This window comes from Sphaeramia orbicularis, chromosome 7 (assembly GCF_902148855.1).
Source record: "Sphaeramia orbicularis chromosome 7, fSphaOr1.1, whole genome shotgun sequence".
Classification (NCBI taxonomy): domain Eukaryota; kingdom Metazoa; phylum Chordata; class Actinopteri; order Kurtiformes; family Apogonidae; genus Sphaeramia; species Sphaeramia orbicularis.
Genome location: NC_043963.1, coordinates 38,520,335 through 38,543,306, shown reverse-complemented (window position 1 = coordinate 38,543,306; position 22,972 = coordinate 38,520,335). Strand labels below are relative to the sequence as shown.

The following is a 22,972-nucleotide window of genomic DNA, read 5'->3' as shown; positions in this document are numbered from 1 at the left end:
CTGGTTTCATTTATTTTGTCATTTAACAGGGACTGTGCAAACTAATTAATCTCATTTATAGTGAATGAGCCAGAGTTAACCAATAGGGCTGGTTTTAGTCTGATGAAAACTGCAAGTGATGAATAGAAATGGGCAAAACCTCCTTTAAAAGCATGAATCAGGATTCTTAAAATGTACTTTATGTATTTATGCTGGTTTCACATGAACTGAAATGAGATTTGCACCACAACTTTTAATCTAAAGTAAGAATGCACTTGAAAAGGCCACATGGTATAACCACAAAACACCCCATAATATTATACAATATAAATTTTGTTTTATTGACTTTTAAATGATCTAAGATTTGGCCAAACCAGACATTTTTTGCTCTGAATTTTACATTTTTTAAGCAGATTTAATTAGTCGTTACAAGGTTTTTCTGGTTACATCAGACATTTTTGCTGTCAAAGTTATTGAAAATATACATTTAGGACAAAATATCCTCCAAAAACAATGTATGAATCAGGTTATTTTCATATCTTCAGCCTTTCCAGTGATGTCAAACATCATGCTGTCATATTCCTGTCAATGACCGCTGTGTACATATGTGTTATCTACTCTAATTATGTGTGTACATGTGGTGGATTTGTTTAAGTATGACCTGTGGTGCTCTTAGGTCAAAGACAAATAAGAGTAGGTGAGACAGACATGTGGTGTTATGTTGTTAGAAATGACATTTGTATGATTTTTTTTTTTTTTAGCAAAAAGAAGAAAATGTCTGAAAATGTCAAGAGGTGAAACCATGAAAGAAAAATAAGTATAAAGATCAAAACTTAAATATGACTAATTATTATTATCAGAGCAGTCTAAGTCAATTAGAAGGTGTATTATCACGAATTTCATTATTTTTACACAGGCTGAATAATTGGGTGTAAAGTTTTGACAGTCACACCACCCTGACATTTTCACATTCACACCCCAGACATTCTCTCTTACCACTCTCTTATTTTATGCACTTTAAATGCAGATAAAGAAAAGCAGAAAAATACTACTGTCATATCATTATGTCCTTTTTCAGATAAAGCCTCTACACATTTTGTTCACACACACGGTAAAACATTTAATTAACTCAAATCGTCCTTGTCTGTGTTTTGTTGTTTTGTTCTTGTGCTCTAGGTTACACTTTGGCGTCATGAGGTCTTTGTTCCTCTTCCTCCTCTCCTTCCTCAGTGCAGTGTGTGGCATTCAGGGGGCTTCAGATTTCAGAATATGCTCCTTCAATATGCAACACTTTGGTGACTCCAAATCCAAGAAGAGCAATGTGATGCAAACTCTTGTGAAGGTAAAACAAAGCATGATTATATTCAACCTGACTAAGTTAATTTAAACAGAAAAATATTTGACACCAGTTTAGATTTCCTGAAGAATTCCAGGGCAGTTAATGCATTTGTACACACCTGCATAATGAAGGCAACACACAGCACCACCTTCATCTGTCTGTTGGTGTCTATATGGGACAGAGCTGACCCAACACACATTAACTGTTGCTAAAATCTTAAGGCATGAAAAAGTTCACTTGCTGTAAATAGATCTGTTAAAGCAGCATGAGACTAAAAATGGCGACTGAAACAACATGAAACAAACACCTCCCATGTAGACAGTCCCTGATGTTTTCTCTCTCTTATGTCTGTTCCAGATCATCTCTCGCTGTGATGTGTGTTTGCTTCAAGAAGTGAGAGACAGCAAACATACAGCTTTACCAGCACTGATGGCCCAGCTTAACAGGTGTTCATTCACCCTTTCATGCACACACACACACACACACACACACACACACACACACACACACACACACACACACACACACACACACACACACACTTACTCAAATACAGTCACGGAAAAAAATTATTAGACCATCAAAAGTCATCAAAAACAATGGTTATGCAATCAAGTACTAACTTCTGTGTGTATCATGTGACTAAATCAGACAGAAAAGAAAACATGGAATGCCTAAAATTACTGTTTTTGGCAGTACAATGCCATAGCTATAATGTAAGAACTGAAGGGATTTTGGTTATTATCAAGAAAACTTGGAAAATAGCGAGATATTAGCTCTTAAATTAAACTCTTATGAGCTTTTTTTTTTTTTCTTGCTATTATTATTATATTTGTCCAAACAAATGTACCTTTAGTTGTACCAGGCATTAAAATGAACAAGAAACTGAAGAAAACAAGGGGTGGTCTAATCATTTTTTCCGCAACTGTACGCACTCCAAACATCTCACCTAGCAGTGTGAATAATGTGTAAGGGCGTGGTAGCTATGACTATGTGTTGCTCTAAACAGAAGTGTATTTTGGGAGGTGCACATTGTCTACTTGTGTGTGTGGCCATATATTACTGAGAGTAATGCAGCAACATTTATGTCTTCTTGATACTTTCATTGCATTTGAGGGTTAATGGTTGTTTTTAAAGTTGTTTTAAGGGTAAGTTTGTAGAAAGGACAAGGTCTACACAAACAAAACACCAGCACGATGTTGGTACAGCTGTAAGTGAAGAGTTAGACATTTCTCACACAGAGAAGTAAACAGCTGTTCTAACAGATCTTTCTTTTTAATATTCAGTTATGACACTAACAACCACTATGATGTCGTAGCCAGTGAGAGACTCGGCAGGTCTGATTCATACCAGGAGCAGTACGTGTTTGTTTACAGGTGGGTTTTATCATGAATCTACACTCATGCAAACTGTCCATTAAAAGCATAAAGAGTCAGTACAATGTGTTCCTTAATGTGCACAGGACCAACACAGTGACAGTGACGGGACAGTATCAGTATCCAGATGATCGTTCAGGGGATGTAGATGCTTTTGCCAGAGAGCCCTTCATTGTCCGCTTTAAAGCCCCAAAGACAGGTGAGCTCACTGACCTGAAGAAATCTGATCCAAAGTCAGAAAAAGCATCTTGAACTCACACCTAAACATATCAATCTCTCCCCTCATCTTTACATTCAGCTATAAAGGAGTTTGTTCTCATACCTCAGCACACAGCTCCAGCCAACGCTACGAAGGAGTTGGATGCTCTTTATGATGTTTTGCAAGTCATGAAGAGGAAATGGAGGACTGAGGTAAAAGCTGACTTTGTTTTGCTGAATTTTAGTACAACACCTGCAATAACACGGCTTCATAGCGCTGTTGGAGATGAACAATGAGCTTTGTTGTGCATTTGTAAAGAATGTGATGCTTCTCGGGGACTTCAACGCTGACTGCAGCTACCTCGCCAAGAAGAATAGGGGGAAGGTGCGCCTGATTACAGACCAGAATCTTTACTGGCTTATCTCAGATGATATTGACACCACTGTGCGGTCGTCCACCTCCTGTGCCTATGACAGGTGAACTCACACTCATAAATCTTTCATAGATCTGGTGAAAAAATACAAGTTTAAATCATGTGTAAAAAGTCCCACTTGCAATATTTCGTTGGACTGTCTTTAGCTTTGATTACACACTTACCAGGGCAGGCTTTATGCCATTCAGTGCTAATGTAGTGCCACAATAAGTGTCACAACACTTTTTACATCCATAGCTGCATTCATTTTTCATCAAGATCCTGTATTGATAATGGAGAGTCAGACAGCTGTGTAAAGCACATCCCAGAGATTTCATTACATTTATTAAGATTCCCATTAGCAACTGATGATTCAGTTGCTTTTCTTCCTGGGGTCTCCTCTACATTACATTACAATTTTAAATTTTTACATTAATCTTACAACATTCACGCACACACACACACGCACACACACACACACACACACACACACACACACACACACACACACACACACAGGACATATGCAACAGCCCAATGCAATTAAAATGAATAAACAAACAAAATAAGTACTATACATTTGCACTCCTTCACCAATCAATAGCTATCTGGTACAAATCTTGAAACATCTTTCAATATTAGAAATACTCATTCCATTTCATGCCTGTTTTGTAAACAAAAAAAGTTTTAATTTCTTTTGAAAACATTTTCTATTATTTTCCAACAACAAAAACACTGGCAATCCATTCCATGCAACCATGGCCCGATAAAAAACAGTTCGCTGTACCTGATTTGTTCTGCCTAAAGGCAGAGCACACCGTGTTTCAGTGGTTTGTCTTGTACAATAATTATGTTGATCAGCAAAAAATGACAGTTTTCTGTGAATAATTTCTGGAGTTTGTGTAGCTTTAATATTACGAATAAATGATAATAAAGAATTCTCAATGGGATTCAGGTCTGGTCTCTATAGTGGCCAATCCATGTGTGAAAGTTATACAGGGTGACACAAAAAACGGGAACTTTTTAACAATCCAATAAAAATAGTGATGGAAGAAAATATTTTATTCATAGTAATTGAAACCTTAAAACATACCATTTAAGAAACAATGATGGAATTTTCATTTTTAAAAAATTACTTCCTGTAGATGGCGTCCTCCTGTACGAATGCATTCTTGGAATCTGCTGTTGAGATTCCTCATTGACCGCTGCAACATCTCAGCTGGGATACTGTGAATTTCATCCTGAATTCTCTGTTTTAACTCATCCAGAGTTCTTGGTCGAGTCGTGTACACTTTACTCTTGAGATAGCCCCACAAGAAAAAATCACAAACAGACAAATCTGGCGATCTAGGGGGCCAGGGGACGTTACAGAATCTTGAGATCACACGGTTACCGAACAATTCTTGCACAGCCGCCAATGGTTACTAAAATGGGGGTGTGTTTACTTGCTCAGGCTCACTGTCTCGCAGTGCTGCCACTTGCTCATGTCTGCCAATACGTACTTCAAAAATTCCCGTTTTTTTGGGTCACCCTGTATATCATGGCCTCTTTCACAATTTTACTCTAATCTGGCATCCAGACATTGTCCAATCCTTATGCACTCTATCAAACTGATGGTTGTTGAAGAAATGAGAAGCCACTCACATCAGTTAAAGGGTTAAAGAACATGATTCCATGATTGCAGTAATTATTAAATGGATGGATCTAAACCATTTACTTAGTTAAATCAGAATAAATTTTTTGTTATGGTCATTACACAATAAATACGCATTACAAAAGAATAGAAGAATAATCTCAAGTGTAATATCTTAAGTTTATTATTGATAAGCTTCAAATAACAAGGTGTATTTTCAAAGAACTTATAGCACTGTAAAAGAATTTGAAGTAGTATTTCACTACAGATGGATAGGCATTGTCCCTATGCAGCGTGTCAGTAACATTCAGGGTTTTGTGATTGTAAGGTCAGTAATAAGCTGAGTATGTCTCACTGTGGGTGTTTTAGTTGTCTCCTAGCTTTAGTCTCATATCTGTCTCCAGACGGTTGTGAAAGCAGTATCAGTTTCACACATGTACTCACAGAAATGTCACACTAGTGCTTCAGTCTTAATCTTAATCTTTAAAGGTCTAAACAAAAATGTTTGCTATAGATGAATAATTCAGCCACACTACTGTTACCCTGTTGAAATCATAATTTCACAGACATCACTTTGTCTTTGCTTCTATCAGCTGTATTCTTAACAGGATATAAACCAGGATGTCAGTGTTGAAACTTACACTTAATGTCACAGAGTTGTAGGATGTTTGTACAACTGCACATTTTGAACCTGAGCTTTGACTTAACATGTCCAACCTGGTGTGTTTTTACAGGATTGTTGTGCACGGGGAGAAGTTTATCAGCAAGTTGTTCCTTCCTCAGCCAAACCCTTTGACTTCCAAGCAGCATACCAGCTCACAGAGGAGCAGGTAACACTATGGCTGTGTGACTCAGTAATATTAATGTAAAACATACTAGATCTTTGTAGATGTGCTCTGCTGTTCCTAATCCATTTCTTCTTCTTGAATCTGTTCAGGCACTAGAGGTCAGTGACCATTACCCTGTGGAGGTCCTGATGAAGGCCACCGCATCCAGAGTCTCCTTCAACCTCCTCCTCATCCTCCTCGCCTTTATATTCACCTGCAGCTAATGAAGAAAGAGCCCGAAGAAGGGGTTCTAACAGTTCAACCAAAGTGCTTCCCCTGGACACATTTCGGGGCCTTATATCATCTCATTTTCACATCCAGTTAAGGGCAGCTTGGGGCACCATTTGCAATCTACATTGTCAAACATGAGTGTTTGCACTCCAGTGAAATATCCTCCAGTGTTGGGCTCAGAGTTAGATAATATTATACATTACACAACTGTTTGCGCATGCATTTATCCTCATCTTTATCTGTGTGAGAATGTAAAGATCATTAGTATTTAAGACTATTAGCTTTAGCAGGTAAAGATACAGAGATATGTAGCAGATAAGATGTGAAAGATTCCCTCTGAATCAGTCATACTTCAGTATTTTTTAAGAACCTTTTTTATCCCCTGGCATTTGATTCAAGAAGATATAATGATCAGTGTGTTCAACTGGTTCAACTGTCATCAGTTTGTTTTTAGAGCATAAATGGAAAACCATCCAATATTTTTTGACTTTGTCATCTCATCATCATATCATTTCAAGACATTCAGTATTTTTCCAGTAAAATGCACAAAAACTACTCCCTCTCTCATCCTTAGTTGTTTTCAAAGTTCAATCAGACTGGTTCTGATTCTCACTACCCACTGGAACACAAACTGGGGGTCATCTGAACCTTCAATTACACAGCAAAGGAAATCCCTACAAAGGCCAAAGAGAAAAAGAAGGAAGATAAGCCGTTCAGGAAAGCACTGGGGACCTGAGGTTACCCTGGCTGAGCCTTCCTCAAAGACAAACCAAGGACCCAAGAATAGAGGAAAAGCCCGAAAAAGGAAAAGGCATCATCAGCCTCCCAAAATAATTCTCAAAAAGCAACCATTCACACCTGGACTCACCTCAGAGGTGTGACCAGAATGTCATGGGTGGGTGGGCATTTGCTTGTTTGGGGGTGCAGGAAAATATTGTTGCACCAAGGGGGATTGTGATTGTTGGACTGGGGGGGAGGGACTGTCAAACAGCATCTGTTCAGCTCTGGCAGGCTGGACAGGGCATTTCACAGGGGGACAGAGCTTGTCCCTGTGGAGGGCAGTTCTTGCCCCTGGGGGGTACTGCCCCCCCAACTCCCCCTTGGCCATGCCCCTGACTCCCCCACCCCCACCCCAATGACCCTGAAACTCAGGCACAATACCCACTAACCCCCCTGAAACTCAGGATCACCCCTCCAAGACCCCTGACAGGGGAAAACAACCTACAGACCACTCCCCCTACAGGTTTATACATCTGGTTCCCACCCCCAACCTAATAGAAGAAGAAGAAATACCAGTCTAATTGAACATCGAAAACAACTAAAGATGACAGATGACCGGGACAAATGAAAACGTACACAGACATACTTCCTCTCTCCTGTCAGTGCGTGAAACTCGCATCAGCACAAGCACTTTGGATTTTGTGGAGGCCAGGGGGATACGTCATTCACTGATGTTCCTTTGTGATATTTTTAACAGGCTGATGCCAAGTTCAGTGACCATGAGCCACTCAGTTCTGGGAAAGTTGCAAACTGAGATCAAAATAAAAATGCATGGCAATAGAGCCGCTTGTATTAAAAAAAAGAGGAAACACAAACACAATGAACTTTATATCTAAGTGTTGTAAGTTTGGCCACAGACTATGATTATTAATAATGATTAGATTATTAGTAATGTGATTACATCCACCACACTCCTTAAAATGATCCAAAAAATTTGGTGATCTCTGGATTTTACCTGCAGTATTATGACTCTGATTGCACACATGTCTTTTATGCAAGAAACAATTAATGCACTGCAAATGCAATTGTTGAGATTTGAACATATTTATTACACTTGTTATAAATTGTTTAATGTCTTTCTTTTTGGTATTTTGTCATTGTGTTGGACACAGTCAACACTGCGTATATGTACTGTATATACATATTAGATTTCTCCTTCATTTTAAGGTTTTTTTTTTTTTTAACTACAAGTTTTTTTTGTCTCTTTTTAGAGCTTGGTCATTGAGTACCTTCCTGCTCTATGTGATCTCATTCTGTTGTATACGGTCATTTGTACATAAATAAAAACTCCACATCATCAGTGCATTTTTGTCTTGTCTTTGGGACATTTGCATTTCTACAGTGAGTTACTTCTTTATGCCATGTTACACTCATTTCTTCATTTTTAAACATACAGCACTCCACTATTTAACAAAAAGGGAAAGAAACAACTTTGTTATGTTATGGACATTATATAAAACATGTTGCATCTGAATATTTTTTTTATTCCCCAAAGTACTAATTTGTGCATGAAAATGAGCACTGCATCCAAACTGATTTGAGGTCAGTATTCTTTAGAGAGTGTTTGGCCATTTTTTTTTTTTTTTTTTTTTTTTTTAGATTATATAACCAGTTTTGTCAGCAGGGTAACAAGTTCAGGTTTGTTTTCATAAGCACACACTGTCCTAGATATGAAAGAATAAATACTGAGCCGCCTGTTGCATCCAAGATCAGTCTCACTAAGTCCATCACCATGCTGCGCCTCTGCATCACAGTCTGTGAGTACTGGTGAATTTTAGGATATCTTGGTTAGATGCATATTGTTTTTTGTTATACGGTGAAGTATGGCTAGTTAACTGTTCTGTTTCCCCCCCAGTGCTGGCAGCAGTTTGCTTGCTCTTGGATGCAGGTAAATATTTACATTCAGTTTTTACATGATGAAAAAACAGGAATACATTTTGCTGTGTGCTTTTGTGTTACGTTTATCCTTTTATTTGTGGTTTTAGGTGTCTCTGCAACAAAAGTCACCACATGTGGTGCCCACGTCCAACGCCTCAGCTGTGGTAGGACTCTGATTTTTGCTATAACTGTTGTGGAATATTTGGACAAAAGTTTCTTTGGACTGTGGCTTTTCAGTTCACTGTACAGTTTAAGAAAATTAGTTGATTTATGCAAAGTAGGCAAACACATAATACACTGTTGTCCATAAAGTTGGAATAATTTTGTTTTCAGACACATTCCTCTATTTACTCCAATTTATACACATCAGTAATCACCTTTGACCTGGTGTAATGATTACATACTAAGTCTCAGTTACACTTTATCCATCGAGAATATATCACAATCTTTTCATGAGAAGATGTACAAATATTTTATTCCAACTTTATGGGCAACAGTGTATGTACAACCCTAAATCAGAGGAAGAAACTGTATGAAAAAAAAAAACCCAAAAAACTACTGTGACTTTTATGTCATTGTAGACAGTATGAACACATTATATTTCATGTTTTTTTGGGGGTTTTTTCGGTCACCTTCACTTCATTTGATAATATACATCCATTCCTCACATAAAGGCTGTAACACATTCAAGAAAAAAAAATGTAATGGTGCTAATAATGAGTTAAAAAAATGAAATAATAGTTTAATTTAAAACAAATGATGCAAACAGTCATAACCATGATTTGGTACAAAAGCAGCATCCAGGAAACATCTAGTTCTTTAAGAGCAAACATGGATTGTTAATTTCTCAACAAATTAATCAGAAAATTTTCAGAATATTTAAAACAATTTTCCTCAGGCAGACACAGACAGACAGACAGACAGACAGACAGACAGACAGACCGACAGACAGGTAGGTTTTAGGTATTTCACCCAGTGCAGAAGAATTAAAAGACGCAAAGAATCTCAATTCGGCCTCGTCTATAGATGACAGTAACACATACTTTCTGTACTGTGGAGGACTTTTGCCAAGCACTAGAATACACTTTAATAAACACTGTTATTGTCCAACAAAAAAAAGCAAATGTTTTATCTTTTGAACTGTTTATTTTTTGACTTAATGAAAAGGATGAGGTTATTAAATATTGACCTGTGCAGTTTAGTTGTATATATTCGATGAATCAGTCATCAGTCAACACTGAGACTGAATATGTCAATCATTTAGTGTTCTTGGAGATTCAGTCTATTGCATCTTGTATTTAGCATTTTGTTCTTTTTTTTTTCTTACCCTCATCCTCTGTGGTGTTTGACAGACGAAGGAGTGATCAGTGTGCAGACAGCGCTGTATGGACGTGCAGACTCTGACACCTGCGGCACCGGAAAAGCTCCAGAGGAAGTTGCGAACACGGCATGTGCTCTGGATGGTGCTCTGGATGTCCTCAAGACAAGGTCCAGATTTTAGAAAATAAACCTGCAAGATATTTTTATACAATTTAATGAATGGGTGTATATGTTGCCATGTTTCCAGGTTCTGAAGCATTAGTTTGAGGAAGCAAAGCTAAAAGTAGCTTCTTTTTGAAAATGTGGAATAATCTTCTTTAGTGAGGGTGAATAAAAACAATGACACATGTTCTTCTGTCTTGTCCACAGGTGTAATGGGAAGACCTGGTGTGAAGTGAGTCCAGATGTCTTTGACTCTGATCCCTGCAGTGACACCTTTAAATACCTGGAATCCACCTACAGCTGTGTCCCAGCAAGTCAGTCTCTTGTCTGCACCCAAGTAATGCAAAACTGACGATAACTTTCATAAGACCTCAACTAATGTGACTGGTGTTATTTTTGCAGCTCACCTAGTCGTATGTGAACACTCTCTGGCACACCTGCGTTGTGGTAAGAAAAGAGTTCGCATTATTCAAAAGCAAAAATCACAAGTCATTTCCATTTCAATCATTTCTTTGGTCGCCTGAAGTTCAAATAGGATTTTCTCTGTGATTCTTAAAGTTCTTTCTGCTCTTTTGCTCTCTCAGATGAGGGACAGGTCATTTCTGTCTGTGGTGCTGACTATGGACGCCGTGACCACGAAACATGCTCTTTCAGACGTGATGCTGCTCAGATTCAAAACACTGACTGCTCACACCCAACTAACAAAGTGGCTGAGAGGTGAAATTACCCACATGACTAGAAATTTTCAGCTTCAGAGATTAAATGTGTTAAATGTTACATACTTTAATAACATGAACAGACAAATGACAAAAGTTCTGGTTACCCGATGCTTTCAGTGTAAATGATAAAGTATTATTACACATCTATACTGTTGCCCATAAAAGAGGAATGAATTATTTTTACCTCTTCTCATGAAATGATTGTGACAATGCGATTTATTCTTTATCGATAAAGTCTAACTGGGACTCAGTATGTAATCATTACACCAGGTTAAAGGTGATTAATGCTGTGTATAAATAGGAATAAAAAGAGGAATGTGTGTTCCAACTTTTGGGGCAACAGTGTACATTGGTCTAAGTAGATTTATGAATGTTCCACTAGAAGGAACCTGTAAAGTGAATGTATTGTAATGTACAGACAGTGTTTTAACCCAGTGCTACTTTTGATGCAGTTCCAAAATATTTTTTTCTCTGCATTTAAGTTTTATTAAGTTATTTATCACCATTTATAATGACATTATCTGCTGTAGTTTACATTTTTTCAGTGAAGATCAGATATTTTCCTATATTTAATTTACTGATTGTGTGGATATTCATAAAATCTCAGATCAAAGTTGAGGGTTATTATATTAAAAAGAGAGAAAACTGAATAAAAAGTGATATTTCAGCAAATATATCCTTAACTGAGCTCAAAGCAAGTGTGTCCATCCACTGTCATTGATCCAACTCTATGGGTTTTACTGGTGAATCAATGTTGTAGAAGATGATGGTGTTTCCATGTTCACTACGGAGCCTGTGAACGTCCAAATGGGTCATGGATTAGTGGATCAGAAGTTATTAAACATTTTAGATCAGTAGATGGTTTTGGTCATCGGTAGCTGTTTAGGTCTTTATGTGTTAAAGTAGATCTGGTAGATCTGAGACAAACACTCTTTTAGAGTAAAACCCATTTTCTCATTAATTCCCACAATTTCACATTTTGACCAAAAACTGTATTTTGGAAACAGTCAACCTTCATTTTGACTTAAATTACATTTTTAAGTGCTACAAACTCAGTAAAGTTTCACTACTTTTATTCTGGAGGTATTTTAGTTACAGACCAGTGCATTTTCTCAGCAGAAGTATCCGGTTATGGTTTGTGAAAACCAAAGTAAATGACATTTATTTGCGATGCCACCCCACTTCATCTGCTCTCAAATGACACTCAGATGTCTTTTGTGTCCACAGCTGTGATGGGAAAAGAACCTGTACCATGAGAGCAAGTGACTCTGTGTTTGGCGAGCCATGTCCTAACACAACCGCGTACCTGGAGCTAGCTTATACATGCCAAAGTAAGTCCTTCTCACTAAGGATGAAGCTGTGTGAAGCTGATAAAGCGCATTTGGATACCTAACAAAAACCTGTTTTTCATTTTATTTGCAGGTCCTACAACACCAAAGGAGTAAACATACTGAAACACAAGGACTCTATGAAGTAACATTTCCGCACAGAACGGATATTCTTTCCACCAATGCTTTATGATCATGAAATCATCCTAAATAACACTGTCAAGTCTGTGGAGCTCACTTATCTTTTAGGCTGTTTATTCAGGAAATGCTTTATATCCCTACAGACTTACTCATAATTCCAAAGTTGCTCTAATTTCACACAATACACAAACATCAATAAAATAAATTAAATAAGAACATGTGCTGTAACTTTGTGTGATTTTGAATAACTACTAGAAAAGTGGAGAAAACACCATGATTTGGTCAAGTAAATATTAACATGGATGGTTCTGAGGGGAGATTTTGGATAAAAGACTGTTATCACTATGTGGTCTCAGTGACAGAAGGTTATAGCTTTCAGGTGACCAAAAAATCTCTTTCAAAAGAGATTTTGTTTAACCTCCTCAGACCAGCTATGGGTTTTCTGTCCACATTTGTGGACAAGAGTTTCACAACTTTATACAAAAAAAAAAAGAAAAAGAAAACTGTCCACCACAAAGGACATTCCATAAAAAATTTAAAAACTGCATCTGAAAAAACTGTTGCATCATGATGTTTCCAATATAGGCACTTATTTAATAAAAACAAAAAAAGCTGGTACTTTGCTGACATTTCCTGGGTCTTAGGAGGTTAAGAACACTGATATTATACAGATCCTCTGTCTACAGGCTATTTATTTGAAACCTTAAAGTTCTAGTATTTTTTGGTGATTTCCATTTTTTTTTCTCAACATTTAAACTTTAGCAAGGGTTTTATTACTATTTTTATTTGATGCTTTGTATTTTCCAGTGAAAATCAGGTATCTTCCTATGTTGAATTTACTGATCATGTACATGTTCTATCCAAGCAGAGAAAACTGAAGCAAAAGTGACTTTTCCAGCAAAACCTATCATTACTGAACATAAAAACAAGCTTCTCCAACCACTGTGACTTATCAAACACCATGGGTTTTAAAGATGAAACCATTACCTTTGAACTATTCATGATAGATGAATGACATTTTCAGGAGTTTTAGGATATGTCTTTACTTCCAACTCACAATAATAAGTATGAAGCAAACTGAAGATGGTTCAGTCAAGAGGCCTCTGGTGACTTCACATGCACTGACATACTGTCACCAAGATTATGTATCCACATGTACTTCAGTTTAGTTTAGTGTTTATACTTTGAGCCATAGTCTCCAATTTTAATATTTAACATACTATTAATATTTAATATTTCATTATGAAATGGTTTCTAATACAATAACCTGTTGCTTTATTGTTTACATTTTACATTTTTAACATGAAAAATATTGACTTGACTTTGAGAATGATTTAACTCATAGCTGTTAAACCCAGTGGCAATTTCTCATAGACTGCAAGGGAAGCCCGGCTTCCCCTAAAATTACGAAAATTAAATGGTTAAATTTTTTCGGTTGTGTTGACATTTTATTGACTATAAATGTGTTAGAACACATTCATCTTAAAGATGAGTTCGTTCAGAATCAGCTTTATCACAAATCAATGGGCGCGATGTTGTTCACTTCTCATCCATTCCCGTTGCGCTGTTTTCTCATTCGATCTCTGCTCAGTGCATTTGTCCGTAGACGCCAGGCGTCTCTGGGCTTCAATGGGACTGAGTGGAACAGTTTTTTTCATTGCGTCAAAACTGGACGGTAATTGGATAAATGCCACGATGTTGTCCCGCCCCCAGACGCCGGGCGTCTCTGGGGGTGAATGGAGCTGTGGGCGGAGCTCGGCCGGGCTGGACGCCAGAATCCCACGTGCTGATTGGAGGATCAGTCGAAAGGCTGAATATCGTTTGATTGACAGCTAGTTTCAGATCTGCTCTTTCACTGACACAGTTCAGTTTAATACCGTCGCGCATTCTGCTGTGAAAGAGAGAGAAACCACTACGAAATTACTCATTCATTTCTTGCACTGTAAATAAAACACAGTCATTGGACTTCCTTGTTTCAATTTAACATAATTTCACTGTTTTCTTGTTTCAGTTACAGAATTTAATCATTTCTTGTTCGAGTTTAATATCGTTTTGTAGATAGTTAAATCAATCAAACTGTCGGCTAGGTCGGAGTGAAAGGAGCATCTCTTGTTTAAAAAGGCTGAAGTCTTACACCCACAACACAATGGGCCAAGGCAATCTAAGCAGAGAGGACACTGGTCCAGTCCCTGGAAAAGACGCCTACTTGGTACGATAAGGTCACTGAGCATTTTCTTAAAAAGGAACGGAGGGCCGAATGTATGTTTAAATAACTTGACCTTTTTTTTTTTTTTTTTTTTTTTTTTTGATGTAAGCCGACAATGAGCTTCCCCTGTCTGAAAGACGAGCAGCCGCCACTGGTATATACTACACAATATAGTACATACTTTATAAATTACACAAAAGCCTCTCATTCCTATGGAAGCCCATGCCCACCAGCAAAAAAAAGTCAAAATTATGAGTTTTTAAAGTCAAAATTATAAGATACCAACAGACCACATAGTCCAGTTACTCGAGCAGAAAGGTCACTTCTCACTGCTCACTGATCTGGCCCTGAACCAGCACCTTCTTGCTTAAAAATCTCTCAATGGTACGCTTCTTTAATACAACACCAATGAAACTGCAAGCATCTCAAGCATTTAATTTGTGGTAACACCATGTTAAAAGTAGTCTTCAATACTCCATTTTTGCATCAGAGAAGCCACAAAGTGATGCAATTTGTTGAAAAGATCAACTTTAAAGACTATCTTATAATTATGACTTTTTTTATTTCAAAATTATGACTGAAGATGGTTCAGTCAAGAGGCCTCTGGTGACTTCACATGCACTGACATACTGTCACCAAGATTATGTATCCACATGTACTTCAGTTTAGTTTAGTGTTTATACTTTGAGCCATAGTCTCCAATTTTAATATTTAACATACTATTAATATTTAATATTTCATTATGAAATGGTTTCTAATACAATAACCTGTTGCTTTATTGTTTACATTTTACATTCTTAACATGAAAAATATTGACTTGACTTTGAGAATGATTTAACTCATAGCTGTTAAACCCAGTGTTAAAGCTGCAGGAGTCAAAATCAGGGAAAAAACAGCGGGAATCTGTAAATGCACATCTTTCTTCCTCAAATCTCTCAGTCCACGTCCAAAGACTAGATGTAAATATTGTTAACCTGACACTGCTTCACATCACTGGGCATAAGAGAAAACACTTTTCCAAGCTACTGAGTAAAGCAGTTGGGTCATGTCTGACTGTTTCTTAACAGTGAATACTTACAGCTGTCATTTTCCACCAGTCATCTGCATTTAAGCAGTGGCGTCTATGGGGTTTCAGTCAGGGCCTTCAGTAAACAATAGTAAACCACATGGCACCTATCTTACATGTCTCTGGTACAGCCAACACAACCAGATACAAATAATGTGTATTAAAATTCCACTTCACCTACATGGCACATGGCAGCTGTGTTTGAAAAAACTCATCCAGTAGTTTGGCACATTGGAGGAAAACAAGCAGATAAATTCACTGAGATTTGTGAAAAGTGTCTTGCATTCTTTAATTTTTGAAGCTCATTGGGACGTGACTAGGTTCAAAGTGTGTGTGTAACAGTGAATGAAGACGGCTCAGAGGTCTTAGTCCTCCACATGAGCCTAACAGCGGTGACAACTTCAACTACTCAGCCAATCTCTGGATTCATCGTGTCACCTGAAAGATAATTCTCGCTGCTCCAAAAACAGGATACAGTCCATACGGCGCTTCAGGATGTCCCGGCTTCTTCTGACTCTCATTGTGGATGCTGATCTGATCTCATGTTTCCTTAGCTCATTCAACTGCAAATGCACCCCACATTCACCTCATGTTTTCTGATGGACTGCTCACATTGTACTGTATGTTGCTCAGAGCCCTGTTGCTGCCTTAGTGAAGCTGTTCACACTGCAAAAGTCATTTCATATCCATCTACTCGTATTAAAAACTACACAGCGACTAGCTCTTGTGCTCAGTGCTAGATGTTAGCCACTCAGAGACCTTGTAGTTACATTTTTTTTTTTTTAAATATTGCACAAAACCTTTTCTGGCCTTTGTTAGTGAATAGAGTTTGGGTGTAGGTATTTCTGTTATTTTTCTTTTCTCTCTAAAAATGCCTTGAAAAAGGTATTTTCAATAGATTGCCAACGAGATCTGGTGTAGTGGTTCGAGGGGATGTCTTCTTTTTGCTTAAATTCATGTTCATATGAAGGACTTTCATTATGAGTATTGGGGGTAGCACAGAGTCCTGAAGGCATCCTGTCATTTAACATCAAAATATGATTGGCTGATGATTCTGTCACCAATACTTACTGTCAATCAAATGTGCAGTCTTTCAAAAAAAGGTTGGTGATATCTGTAGTGCTGGTTCCAGCGAACTGACTTAATTCTCAAGACAAATTTCATGTATTACAGGACGGCCCACCTGTGTGTATGAGCAGAAAACATAGTGTTAGTGTTGCCCAGTGTCTCCCTACTGAGTGCATTCATTGTATTAACATTCCAGGATGATGATAGACATTTTCACATCAGAAACTGTGACTTGTTAATCCGTATCAGTAACACTTTTCAACATAAACAACAGCTCTGTTCCATTTAGTTTCCCCAAGAGGCCATTTCAATGAACCAGCATGCACAGATTCAAGGAAACTGACCCACCTAAATGGGATGCAGCCGTTTGTACTGATACCAGTTACATGTGTGTGTTTTCTGCTTCAACAAGTCAAAATGTCTGCAGTGAAAAAGGTCTAAATGTCAGTGTTGTGTTACCGCTGCTTATAGGGAAAAAAATCAGAATGAAGTTTAATTAATACTGACGATGGATTTGGTTCTGTGCTTGATGACAAGATATTGCAGAGACAAGAGTCACATAATTTGTTAATATTTAGTAGCAAAATATGACCCCAATGCCACGGCTTATCATAGCAGTCTATTTGCACATCTAGGGCTAAATGTTATCCCAAATTTAAGTTACACAATTGTTTAGATAAATTATTGTGTAAGTCATGATTTTGCGAAGTCGTACCTGTGTGGAAGTCACTTGAGGTTAAAGCAACAGTTAAATCAATATGCTGCCGTTGTTCTATTTATTTTGTTCCCTAAAATTAGAGATGAGCTGAATTGCTTATTAGTCTTATTTGGTTTGTCTGGGATGTTTGCTTTTGTGCAGACTGGTAATTAGTCCATAGAAGCTCCTGCTGTTTTTACACAAAAACAGTACTCACATCAAACACTTTTATCAAATTAGTAATAATCACTTAACTTATAGTTCTATTTTACTCTTGTAGTACTGCATCCATTATCTAAAATCTTTGTGCTTTCAGTGTATCTGCTCCAACCAAATAAATGAATCTGAACTACAGATCATGAGGTGCACATCTTTCCTGCACGTCCCTGTTATAAAACGATGAGTCTGAGAGTTCAAGTTTACTTTGCAAACAGATGCTGCCCTTGGTCCAAATGTATAAATACTGAGTCTGTCCCGACCACCACACAGTCTCACATTCAGCTTCTGTCATGGCTCACTTTAGCTCTAATCTCTGTAAGTATCTCAAAAATGAAGATAAGATGAAGATGAAATAGTAACAGTATTTATTTATGTATTTATCACATCAATAACATTATGAAATAAAGTATGCAACTCATTTGATTCATTCATTTCTCTAGTGCTGGCAGCAGCATGTCTTCTGTTTGCAGGTAAAGATCAATGCAACCTCACAGGTTTTTTTTAATTGTATATTTTTATGTTAAAGTAACACATTTCTCTTGGAGTTTCAGGTGTATCTGCAGTGACAGTTACCACCTGTGGTCCCCACGTCCAACGCCTGAGCTGTGGTAGGGTCTTAATTTCTTTATTGATTTGCTTTAAAAAAAATTAACAACAAAAAATATTGCTCTTGCTGAACTTTGACAGCAAATATAAGGCTGTCTATATTTGTTATTTACACAATAAGATAAATGTTTGACTTAAGTTTTATTCTACCATTTCTTCTGTAATGGTCAAAAATGATGTAGCATAAATACAATGTAGACTACATTAGAAAATGAGGACATAAAGGGGAGGTTTACAGATGTGATTAACAACACAACTCACTTATATGAAAAAACTTTACAGTGCTCTAAATCTGGAGTTCCCACATTTTTTCCTTATCAGACCCAAAACATCAGTTTTATGCCCAGGACCCATAGAGAGTAAGAAAATGACAGAAAACTAACTTAAATGTTAGTTAATGACTTAAAATAAATAAATAAAATTTAATCTTGTTATATTGTTTTGACCTTGTGTCTGTCACATCTTTGCTTTCACCTTGTTACATTTTCTTACTTCCTTTTTGTCATCTTACATTACATATATATATATATTATTACTTACATATATATAGGCAGCAACTCATCATCACAAGCAAACAGACAGACAAAACAAATAACTTAAATGTTACTGAGTATTTTTTTTTTTTTTTTTTACATTTTCATCTAGTTATATTGTTTTGTGTCTTTCACATCATGACTTTTACTTTGCTTTCACCTTGTTACATTTTCTTACATCCTTTTTGTCATGTTATATTACTTTCCTTTTTTTCCTCTGCATTTCACATGGCTTTAGTCAACTTTTATGAACTCTTCCAGACAGCATTCTTCTGTTTCAATCAGGAAAATGAATTTGTGAAGAGGGGTTTGAAATAACTGTTTTAAACAGTGGGAAACCTGACCGAATTAAAACGCGAATTATTAAAACCCAAGTTAAAAAAAAAAGAGAGCAATGGTGTAACCAAAAAAAGAAAAATCACTGTTAAAATGAATTATAAAATTTATTCAATGATAAATACAATTAAAAACACTAGGTTTAAGAGTAGAATTTAAAAAAGAAAAACAAGGAATGAGGTGACACGATGGTCCCTTTCGAGCAGCGTCACGACGGTGATCCACGAGGTAGAGTTCCGGCCCCAGCACGTCCGACCCGCTCCGCTGCGTCGTTAGAGGCTCTATGTGCTGAGCTGCACTAGGACCCGCTCCAGCTCCAGCTCCTCTCCTTCGGGTCCACTGGCCGCACCTGACAGACGGGACACAAAGGCCAGCACAGGACACACCAGCGTACCAAACCCCTAGGCCGGTCAGAGTATATAATCAAGACTTTTTCCAATACTCACAGGCAGGGAGAGCTCTCTGCTCTCCCGCTGCTGTATACGGCCCCCCGGAGTCCTCTACACGGTGCGCTCCGGTCCGTCTTCCTGTCCGTCCGTGTAGTAGCAGTCAACCCCTTAAACCAGGTTTGACTGCTGGCCGCTGCGTGTGGTCTCACTCTGGGGTCTGGCTGGTCCTGTGCGTGCCGCTGTCTTCCGGTCGCGTCCCTCGCTCCCTCTGTGTCCCTCTCTCCCTGGCGTCTTCCCATAATGAGGCTTTTATTGTTCTCGTGCCCCAGTGGATACAGGTGCGTTAATTACAGAGTTCCACAGGTTGGTCAAGACAATCATGTGTTCAGGACGTTTCCATGACAGCTAACTAGGAGGCGTAACAAACTCAAATACAGACACAAATGGAAAAAAAACAAAAGCAAACCAAACCATGCAAAAAGTGAATGAAATAAAACACATCAAAATGTCACGCCAAAAACACCATCTCTTTAGCTGGATCACAAATTCACATGTCACATAATAGCTATGTATTTTACTCTTACATTTGTCAACCTGACCCTATGTTTGGGAGAAGGTTCAAAGTTATTCACTTGTTTTGTTTCTACTTCTTGTAGACATTATCCCCTGGTTTCTTAATGCCTCCTTGTTTGATGGTTACAGATTCTGGAGTAATTGATGTACAGTTAGTACTGTACGGGCGTAACGACCACGAGACCTGCGCTACAGGGAAAGCTGCAGAGGAGGTCGCCACTACTGACTGTTCTCTGGCGGATGCTCAATTTATTGTCAGGACAAGGTACAGATTTTCAGAAGGAAGAAGCACTCAGAAGATCTCAGCATTATGATGTATGAACGTGTGTCTCATTTTACTCACTCAATTAAGGTTTGGGTTTGATGCGTCCCCAAGAGTTGAACTTAATGTTCAGACATTAAAAAATCTTTCAAAAATAAGCAAAAAAGTACTGGAATGTATTGAAGCCCATTTCTGCCAGCAAAACACAAAACAAAAACTAATCGCCATGAAAAAAAAAAAAAAGAAAATTATGAGATACAAAGTCAAAATTATGAGACAGAAAAGTTGAAATTTTGAGATTTAAAAGTTGAAATTATGAGATAAAAAGTCATAATTTTGAAATAAAAAAAGTCACAATTATAAGATAGTCTGTAAAGTCAACCTTTTCAACAAATTGTATCACTTTGTGGCTCCTCTGATGCAAAAATGGAGTATTAAAGACTACTTTTAACATGGTTTTACCACAAAGGAAATGCTTGAGATGCTTGCAGTTTCACTGGTGTTGTATTAAGGAAGCGTACCCTTGAGAGATTTTTAAGCAAGAAGGTGCTGGTTCAGGGCCAGATCAGTGAGCAGTGAGAAGTGACCTTTCTGCTCGAGCAACTGGACTATGTGGTCTGTTGGTATCTTATAATTTTGACTTTTAAATCTCATAATTTTGACTTTTTTTTTTACTGGCGGACATGGGCTTCCATAGGAATGAGAGGCATTTGTGTAATTTATAAAGTATATACTGTATTATGTAGTATATACTGTACGTCTCTAAAGTACTCATTTGTTTGTGTATTATTGTGTATTCAACACAACCATGATATAGAGACACAGAACTTGTTTTGCTGTAAAAGCATGTATTCTCTGTTCGCTGCTGTAAATGTGCTCTGTTTCCCTGAAGGTGTAATGGCAAGACAGAGTGTGAACTCAACCACAGTATCTTTGCAACTGACCCCTGTCCCAACATTTTCAAGTACCTGAAGACCACTTACACTTGTATCCCAGCAAGTCAGTTATTTGCATAAAAATCACAATGAAACTAAGCTGCCAAGGGTTTGACAAGTTTAATGCCTAAAGTGACTTTTGTTACTTTGACAGAGCACCTCGTCGTATGTGAACAGTCTTTTGCACACCTGGAGTGTGGTAAGCTCATATCACTGTGAATCAAAATGTTGTGAAAAATGTCTGCTGCTTACCTTTTCATCTATTTCCTCTTTTTCTGTCAGATGAGAACCAGGTCATTTCTGTCATCGGTGCTGACTTTGGGCGTCGTGATGGCACCACATGCTCTTTCAGACGACTCTCCTCAAAGCTTGTAAACACCCAGTGCATAAGTCCTACCAACAAAGTTGCTGAAAAGTAAGTTGTTATTTGTTGAACTGAATACTAGTGTAGTAGTGCTCGAGTCCAGTCTCGGACTCAAGACTGGTCTCAAGACCATTTTCTGCTTTCTCTGTCTCGTCTCAGCCTCGACCCTTCAATGACTTGGTCTTGACTCGGTCTTGGACCACAGTGGGAGAAGGATTTGTAATTTCAGAGTGAGTCCTCGAGACCAACAGATTTTTAAAAATGTTTATGTTAAGAAAAAATCCAATTATCCATCATTACAAATGTATATACTAGCCTACTAATCTAGACATACCACTTGCACATTTTAATTTGCTCTGCAGGTCCTAACTATGATTCAAAATCAGAGTGGGCTTAACATGTTGATGACAGAGCAGCACTGTTGAAGCAGTTTTGAGAAATTGGCAGAAGATGATGCGTATGGTAGGGATTTTTTTAATGACAGTAAAAAGTCCATATGAAGAGGTTAGGAAGACAAGAGTGTGCCAGACTGCTCCTATAAACAATTCCCAGTCTAGTTTAGTCTGTAGGCTTAACTGTTGATTACTAACTGGGGTGATATTAAATCATGGTAATGAAAATTAACTTGTTTTTATGGTCTTGGTCTCGACTCCTGAAAGACTTGGTCTCAACTCGGTCTTACTTCCTCAAAGACTTGGTCCTGATTCGGTCTCGACTGCATTGGAAAACCAACGGTCTCGGTCTCGGTCTCGACTCGGTCTTAACTCTGTCTCGACATAGGCAGTCTCGTCCCCATCACTATTGAATACTGTTTGAAAGTTTTGGAAAACCTAAATCATCACGTGCACATTTTCACATTTTTATCACTCTTCTCTGACAACATCATAGATCTCATGAATTTGTTTTCACTGATGATCTGATTACAGATGCAACGGTAAAAACAGCTGTTCTATCAGAGCAGCCAGCTCAGTGTTTGGTGATCCCTGTCTCGAAACTTACAAGTACCTGGAGGTGGCATATACATGTCAAGGTAAGTGGGTACTCTAGATGTGACCAGGAAAATATAATAAAGAACCAGAATTGCAAAATTACAAACTGTGCAGCGGTAACAGATTTTTTTTGTCTTTCTATTTTAGGTTAGGGGGTGACTTCAGTTTAAAGATACTGGAATCTCTCTCAATAAAATGTCAGCAGAAGCTCCATGGTCATCACATCCACATCTGTGGAGGCCAGAAAAGTGAGAACAGAATAAAACTGAGCTCAAATCTTGTCCTGTGTGAACTGGTCTGTTTTGTGTGATGTTTGTTGTCCTAGTTGAATCACAAGAGTTGAAATTTTCCATTGTTGTTGGTTTGTGTTTTTTTTTTTAACTATTATGTATAGAAACACTTCAC

General features: G+C 37.8%; 2 protein-coding genes across 6 annotated transcripts in view; both read left to right on the top strand.

Moving 5' to 3' along the window:
• dnase1l1 (deoxyribonuclease I-like 1) overlaps positions 1 to 8,078 on the top strand; it is a 9,800-nt gene extending 1,722 nt beyond the window's left edge. The window contains 9 exon segments of the mRNA XM_030139961.1: positions 1,156 to 1,321; positions 1,676 to 1,764; positions 2,605 to 2,694; positions 2,781 to 2,893; positions 2,993 to 3,105; positions 3,212 to 3,369; positions 5,673 to 5,704; positions 5,707 to 5,768; positions 5,876 to 8,078. Coding sequence (XP_029995821.1) covers positions 1,172 to 1,321; positions 1,676 to 1,764; positions 2,605 to 2,694; positions 2,781 to 2,893; positions 2,993 to 3,105; positions 3,212 to 3,369; positions 5,673 to 5,704; positions 5,707 to 5,768; positions 5,876 to 5,989 — 921 coding nt within the window. The 5' untranslated portion in view covers positions 1,156 to 1,171 and the 3' untranslated portion in view covers positions 5,990 to 8,078.
• A 368-nt stretch (positions 8,079 to 8,446) lies between these two features.
• Positions 8,447 to 22,760, top strand: LOC115423206 (L-rhamnose-binding lectin SML-like). 5 transcript variants are annotated; one of them, XM_030139972.1, is made up of 11 exons: positions 8,447 to 8,533; positions 8,632 to 8,664; positions 8,762 to 8,818; positions 18,021 to 18,050; positions 18,132 to 18,188; positions 20,147 to 20,282; positions 21,172 to 21,278; positions 21,369 to 21,413; positions 21,497 to 21,629; positions 22,505 to 22,608; positions 22,715 to 22,760. In XM_030139972.1, exons 1-11 carry the CDS (start codon positions 8,509 to 8,511, stop codon positions 22,717 to 22,719), a joined length of 732 nt encoding a protein of 243 aa, XP_029995832.1. In that variant the 5' UTR covers positions 8,447 to 8,508; the 3' UTR covers positions 22,720 to 22,760. The 5 variants fall into 5 exon arrangements, with proteins under 5 accessions (XP_029995832.1, XP_029995831.1, XP_029995834.1 ...); XM_030139971.1 differs by having other exon boundaries at positions 18,126 to 18,188; XM_030139974.1 differs by lacking the exon at positions 18,021 to 18,050.
• The last annotated feature ends 212 nt before the right edge of the window (positions 22,761 to 22,972 follow it).